This window comes from Limulus polyphemus, unplaced genomic scaffold (genome assembly GCF_000517525.1).
Source record: "Limulus polyphemus unplaced genomic scaffold, Limulus_polyphemus-2.1.2 Scaffold118, whole genome shotgun sequence".
NCBI classification, from domain to species: Eukaryota; Metazoa; Arthropoda; class Merostomata; order Xiphosura; family Limulidae; genus Limulus; species Limulus polyphemus.
Genome location: NW_013665728.1, coordinates 945,755 through 952,804, shown reverse-complemented (window position 1 = coordinate 952,804; position 7,050 = coordinate 945,755). Strand labels below are relative to the sequence as shown.

General features: G+C 33.0%; 1 protein-coding gene across 2 annotated transcripts in view; it reads left to right on the top strand.

The window, feature by feature from the left end:
- Nucleotides 1-7,050, top strand: part of LOC111089330 (LIM domain transcription factor LMO4.2-like) — a 126,753-nt gene that overhangs the window by 43,854 nt on the left and 75,849 nt on the right. For both annotated transcript variants that reach the window (XR_002613596.1, XM_022401639.1), the window contains exon 2: nt 4,133-4,661. Coding sequence is in view for 1 of the 2 variants with exons in the window: in XM_022401639.1 (XP_022257347.1) it covers nt 4,327-4,661 (335 nt within the window). In the remaining variant the exon portion in view is untranslated. The remainder of the gene's footprint in view (nt 1-4,132; nt 4,662-7,050) is intronic.

Below are 7,050 nucleotides of genomic sequence, written 5' to 3'. Positions count from 1 at the left end.
GTAGTAAAATAATAAGTTTCGTATTGTATCTAATATAGGTACATCTATAAATTAGTTTATTAATGAATTAACCACCATAACCAAATCGTTAACGCTCGACTCGCAATCTGAGGGTCGCGGGTGTGAATCCCCGTCTCACCAGATATGCTCGCCCTTTCAGCCGTGGGGCGTTATAAAGTGACGGTCAATCCCACTATTCGTTGGTAAAAGAGTAGCCCAAGAGTTGGCGGTGGGTGGTGATGACTAGCTGCCTTCCCTCTAGTCTTACACTGCTAAATTAGGGACGGCTAGCGCAGATAGCCCTCGTGTAGCTTTGCACGAAATTCAGAACAAACAAACAAACAGTCTAGTTCAGTAAAAACTGAACAGTTTTTAAAAATATATTACTGAATCAGTTATTTCTTAAATTATAACAAAATCCAAGTTGTAAACATGATTTCTGGATAATTAAAAATAATAAAACATTAAAAAATTTAAATAAAAAACAATTAGCAGATACAATACAAACTTATTATTTTACTATTTTATTTACAACTATATCAGCCTTAACCACCTGGCCATACAGGGCCTACTGAACTAGAAATAAAACGAAATTTAATGGGAGATTTATGTAGTTTAGGAACGGCATATAGATACGGTAATTCTGAATATGGATTTACTTTAACATCAAATGTTTTATAGCTTTCAAAGATTGTTAATAATAGCATCTTTAGACTTATTTTCTAATTGAAATGTTTGTTTAGTATTTATTTCATTAGTTACAAATTGTGCATAAAAACGTTTACAGATAAAACCAAAATTACAGTTGGTTTTATCAATAGGCACGATAATATATTTTTCTTGTATTTTAGCGATTTTAGTTTTAAACTGACAAAAATTTAAATCTCTTGGATATGATTTTAAATCAATAAAATCTCATTTATGTTTAATTCTATTAATCACATAATATCTCCATTCTAGAAACCAATTTGAAGGATAATGTGTAGAATAATTAAATTTGAGAATATAATCATTTATGTGTTTCGTTATGTAATTTAATATATTTGTTTTACTACATTTGGTAGCTATTCTATGTTTACGACCTTTTTCTATGATTTTTTTGTAATGAGTTATATTTTAGTATATCCAAGTTACCAGTAATAACATGTTTTTGAAAAGAATCTGCCAAGAAATATAAGTAACAATCACCTGATAAATTTTTCACATTATGTATATTTAATTTATTAAAAAAAATCTTCATAATTATATATATAAGAGGTCCTGCGTTGTTTCTATTTTCCTTCAATTTCTATGTAATATTACAATTATATATATATATATTTGCTGAAACCGAATTCATTTTTACAGATCATTCGGAAGTCATGTGAGGGAACAATGTATTCAGTCTGTAACCATGAATTTTGACTCGCATGTTTTTTGGATGGTTGGTGAGATCACTATGACTGAAATCAATATGTGCTGGGCAGAGTTTAAACCAATACGTTGTTCCTCGACTTTGATAATAGAGGTTAAATAAAGACTTCAGAATCTGGTCGTTTCAAAATGAATGATATTGTGGTCAATAAGAAGCAGTCGTTTCGTGTCATTTCAGTATATTGTGTTTATGAAATACGTTTTCTACTTGAAATGCTCATTTTTCGAGAGTAGGGCTTCATAAATAGACAAGCGGTATCAAACTATCATGACTGAAAGATTCATTGCTGCAATCGGTACTTATTGTAATAGCAATGCTAGTATTTCTGAAAGGCAGGAAAAGCATCAGCGTGAGATAGCGTAGAATTTAGAAATATTTTAGTCCAGATCCCGCACGCGAGTTGACAACACAAAATTTAGCAAAAATGAATGTTTTTCGTCTCTGACGCTTACGTATTACCCGTTGTCGCTTATAAAGATCTACACTTAGAGGGTTATTTTTATGAAACACACACATACATATATACTTTAATATATATGTGTTTGTGTTGTTCCGAAATGTTATTATTACTTGCGGAGGCATTACGCAATATATGTACATATAAAGGAAGATAAAAAATAACTTATAGGCCTTCTGTTTAGAATCCAGTAGGTAAAAAATAGGTACTTAGACTTTCTCAAAGGTAGAAGCCACGCCGCGACAGATGTACCACCTTTCAGGCCGTTCCTGTTTGCATGAGACAAACCCAACTCTCCTAACTGGAATATAATGAAAAGGGCTAAGATAGAGTGCTTTAAAACCCATTATTCCAAGTTCTACCATTCACTATCCTTGCCCCGATAATGGGCTTGGCAGCAATCCGGAAAAAACTGCAAGATAAAAGTTAATAGTAATCCAAAGACCAACGGAGTGTATATTATAACTCTCTGAAAGCACAACTCCCAAACAACTACCTCCACCAACTTTCGTAGTTATTAGGCATCGTTCGAAAATCTGACGAAGTCAACTACCTTTTGCAAAATAACCTTTACTTGATTTCATTTTTCTTCTGTATTTTTGTTAGTGTATTTGTTTTAGAAATACAGGTTCGTGTACCGTTTATTATTACCTTTACAAATGTTGGAGTTTTACAGCTTTAGCTACTACACGCTTGTTGCAAAACAAAAAACTAGTAATAATCTTAAAGATTAGATTGTATTAAATACTTAATATGTTTCTTGATAAGAAGGGATAAAATTCCGAATTTTAGTATCATAATCCATCAAACCTACCGCAGCGTCTGCGGACTTACAACGTTAGAAACCGGATTTCTATACCCGTGGTGGGCAGAGCACAGATAGCCTATTGTGTAGCTTTGTGTTTAACTACAAACAACAACAACTTACCGCTGAGCCATTATTAACTACGTTGTAACCATATGCTTAAAGCCGTCTTCACTGTTCAGGCGAAATGAATTTAGTTATGGTTCTGATCTTAATACTAAATCACAAATATTGTAAGATTGATAACATATGTAATTAAAATATACTTCTTTCTGTAACGTAATGGCTCGTAAATAAATCCGCATAATCATAAGTGATTAGGATTACAAATATTTATAGAAAAAACACTTTTCATGATTATCTTTGGAAAAAAACAAGGTTTGTCGTAATTCCTAAATGTTACATTTTTCTTAAGCTTCATGTGAATTGATTTTGCTTTGGCAGCATTTTTCGGAAGAATAACGTGATTTAAAAGATAGTGCACTAACTTTTGAATTAACATTAATCTTCCTCATATATTCTCACTAGCTGTTAGCATCAAATTATTTTCCTCCCATCTATTCTACTAATCGTTAAGTTCATGCCATTTTCCCATCTACTCTCACTAACTTTTGAATTAACATTAATCTTCCTCATATATTCTCACTAGCTGTTAGCATCAAATTATTTTCCTCCCATCTATTCTACTAATCGTTAAGTTCATGCCATTTTCCCATCTACTCTAGAGTAGATGGAGAGAATGTCGTTATTTCAACAGTAAAAGTAGATGGACGAGACTATCGTTATTTTAACATTTAGTGAGAGCAGATCGGGCGAGTAACATGACTTTAACAATTAGTAAGAGCAGATGGAGGAGAGTAGCGCGATTTTAAATGTTAATGAGCGCAGATCGGACGAGTAACATGACTTTAATGGTTAGTGAGAATAGATTAATTCTAAACAAATAATTAGAAATTTATTCAACCATGAGGTTTACAGGGAACCCAGGTTATGGTTGTAGAAATATTAACTGGATGTATTTCCAGGCTGAAACAAGGAACCTGATTCAGTAAATAATGATATTGATGACGAACAGATTGTATGTACCACAAAATATCGGTTTGACGTCATGAGAACCCACGTCTCTAGATTTAATTATAATGAAAAGTAATGTTATATTAACGTATTGCTATCGGAGAGTTAAAAATTCTTGTAATAAAACTCGGGTATATCGAGTAACAGATTTCTTTGATCGAAATCCATTTGCATTTAGTTATTTAATTCCCTTCGATTTACGTTAATGAAATGAAATGCTTAATAAAACCAACTGCTGCCGGAGAAGTTCCTAGTTTACGTAAAAGTTTAATTTGAGTTTCGATTTATTTGCAATAAATTTTTCTTATTTTTATGTAAGTAAAAGGGTGGTGTAAACACTGTGGTTTCTATTAAATGATAATTACTTTTTTTTCTATTGTAGTGTGTGTGTCTATCTCCAGCGGACATCCAAATCATGCATTTGTTTGGAATCTGCAAACGGTTCTACTGAAACGGAAAGTTTTCTTAAGCGACTGTTTTATCAAGACTCTAAGTCATGGATGTTTAATGACTTTGACAGTCATTTAAACCAAACGTACTGGAAGAAAGAAACTTCTGATATTTTACAATTTGACCATGAACCCAAATGGTCAGTCAGCGATGTCTCCTGGAGACCAAAGCGCAGCCATGATGGGAATGATGAACCATAATCATCATAGTGGAAGCCCGATGATACACATGCAGCCTCAACCTCACTCAACACAAATTCCCACCACTACAAATACTAGCGGAGGGCGGTGCTGTGCTGGATGTGGCGGAAAAATCATGGACAGATTCCTGTTACATGCCATGGACAGATACTGGCACACGGGATGCCTGAAATGCTCGTGTTGCCAAGCAACTTTGGCTGACATTGGTAGCTCATGCTTCACAAAGGCAGGGATGATCCTTTGTAAAAACGATTATATACGGTAAGACACCTTTGACTCATTAATTACCGTTTTTATTAATTTGTATAGGGCTGTGAATAATAGCATACAGTGTCAGAAAATGGCATGGGCGCCCTTAACTACTGTTGTTACTATTGTGGGGTCTCGGAGAGTTTGGGATAGGTTTACGCCAACCAATAAGATAGGTGTTTGTGCACGAAGCACCTTGGCAGAATGTCTCCGGAATTCTACTTCTCTCCTTCTTCCCTAAGACAAAGTATTTCATGATATTACCTTTCTGATTTGCAGGATATATAATCTGCAAATGAACATATTGTTACCTATCTGATTTGCAGGTTATATAATCTGCAAATGAACATATTATTACCTTTCTGATTTGCAGGATATATAATCTACGAATTAACATATTACCTTTCTGATTTGCAGGATATATAATCTGCGAATGAACATATTATTGCCTATCTGATTTGCAGGTTATATAATCTGCGAATGAACATATTGTTACCTTTCTAATTTGCAGGTTATATAATCTGCAAATGAACATATTACCTTTCTGATTTGCTAGGATTATATAATCTGCGAATGAACATATTGTTACCTTTCTGATTTGCAGGTTATATAATCTGCAGATGAATATATTACCTTTCTGATTTGTAGGTTATATAATCTGCGAATGAACATATTATTACCTTTCTGATTTGCAGGATATATATAATCTGCGAATGAACATATTGTTACCTTACTGATTTGCAGGTTATATAATCTGCAAATGAACATATTACCTTTCTGATTTGCAGGTTATATAATCTGCGAATGAACATATTATTACCTATCTGATTTGTAGGATATATAATCTGTCAATGAACATATTATTACCTTTCTGATTTGCAGGATATATCTGCGAATGAACATATTCTTCACGGGATGTAAGTGATGGTCTCGAAAGTTTGTAACTTTGGTTTTAAAGGTTACGATTTAAATGCCGAAAGCTTACGAAAAACTAAAAAGCAATATTCCTAATACTTGTAATAAACATCACGTAAACCGCAGATGGTTTTATATCATTCCTCATAATTTGTTCATTTTTGGATTCAGATTTTTGTCTCTTATAAGTCACTTCATTACCAAAATCAAAGGTGTTTTGAATTCGAAATGGACAGATTAAGAGTAATGTGGAGAAAAGATCAGTTTACTTGATTTTTTAAATCAAAATATGTCAGGTGGATTGGTTTCTAATGCTTCTCCAGGTCTCGATGTTGAAACCGTAACGTTTTAATGTATTTTACTGCATATAAAAATAGTGTTTCAAAGAAACTTGACTCTCATCATCCAGCTTAATTAACTAGTTTTGTTGCTATACGGCAAACTTCTCGGGCTGTGCTTTGTGGGAGACAAAAAATATATCTGAATTGCTATTTTACACACCTCTGATTTTGAATTCGAAATGGACAAATCAAGAGAAATGTGAAAAAAATATCAGCAGTTTACGTGATTTTCATCAAAGATGTTTAACTTTGTTTTTAATTAACGGTTTCAAATAGCATAACCTGTTTTTAATTATCGATTTCAAATAGCATAACCTGTTTTTAATTATCGATTTCAAATAGCATAACCTGTTTTTAATTATCGATTTCAAATAGCATAACCTGTTTTTAATTATCGGTTTCAAATAGCATAACCTGTTTTTAATTAACGGTTTCAAATAGCATAACCTGTTTTTAATTAACGGTTTCAAATAGCATAACCTTACGAGGATTTTGAGTTACCCCTTGCTTGCGTTTTTCTTTCGATGCGATTGGTGATGTCAATTTGTAACATAATAAATAAAATTCATGAGAAAACTTTCACAGTTTTGATTTACAACAGGACCCCAAAGGAGTAAAAAGGTATAGGTGTGTATACTACTTAGCGTGAAAAATAACTGGAAAACATCTCTTACAATCACACTTCTCTTTCTATCCATTCAACCATTAAACTTGCCATTGCTTTTAGTAAAGCCGCTTATAATCGATAAATGCGTTTGAAAGTAACATTTCTCTGTTCAACTCGACGTGTTCTGTTTTTCTCAAATACAGATGACTTGGAGTTCGTTTCCTTGTGATATATTTTGCACATTAACCAGCTGATTAATGTGCAAAATGGTAGCCGTGTGTCCTACTTTTATTTTGCACATTAATCCCAACTGGTTAAACAAATATTATTACATATTCTTCTTTGCTTTCACTCAATGGGTTCTTAGAATGATAAAGTACTTTGTAAAGGTGGTCGTGTGCCAGAATTTTATGTAATTATGTTTGTCTTAAGGTAATTGTAAAGTACTTTGTAAAGGTGGTCGTGTGCCAGAATTTTATGTAATTATGTTTGTCTTAAGGTAATTGTAAAGTACTTTGTAAAGGTGGTCGTGTGCCAG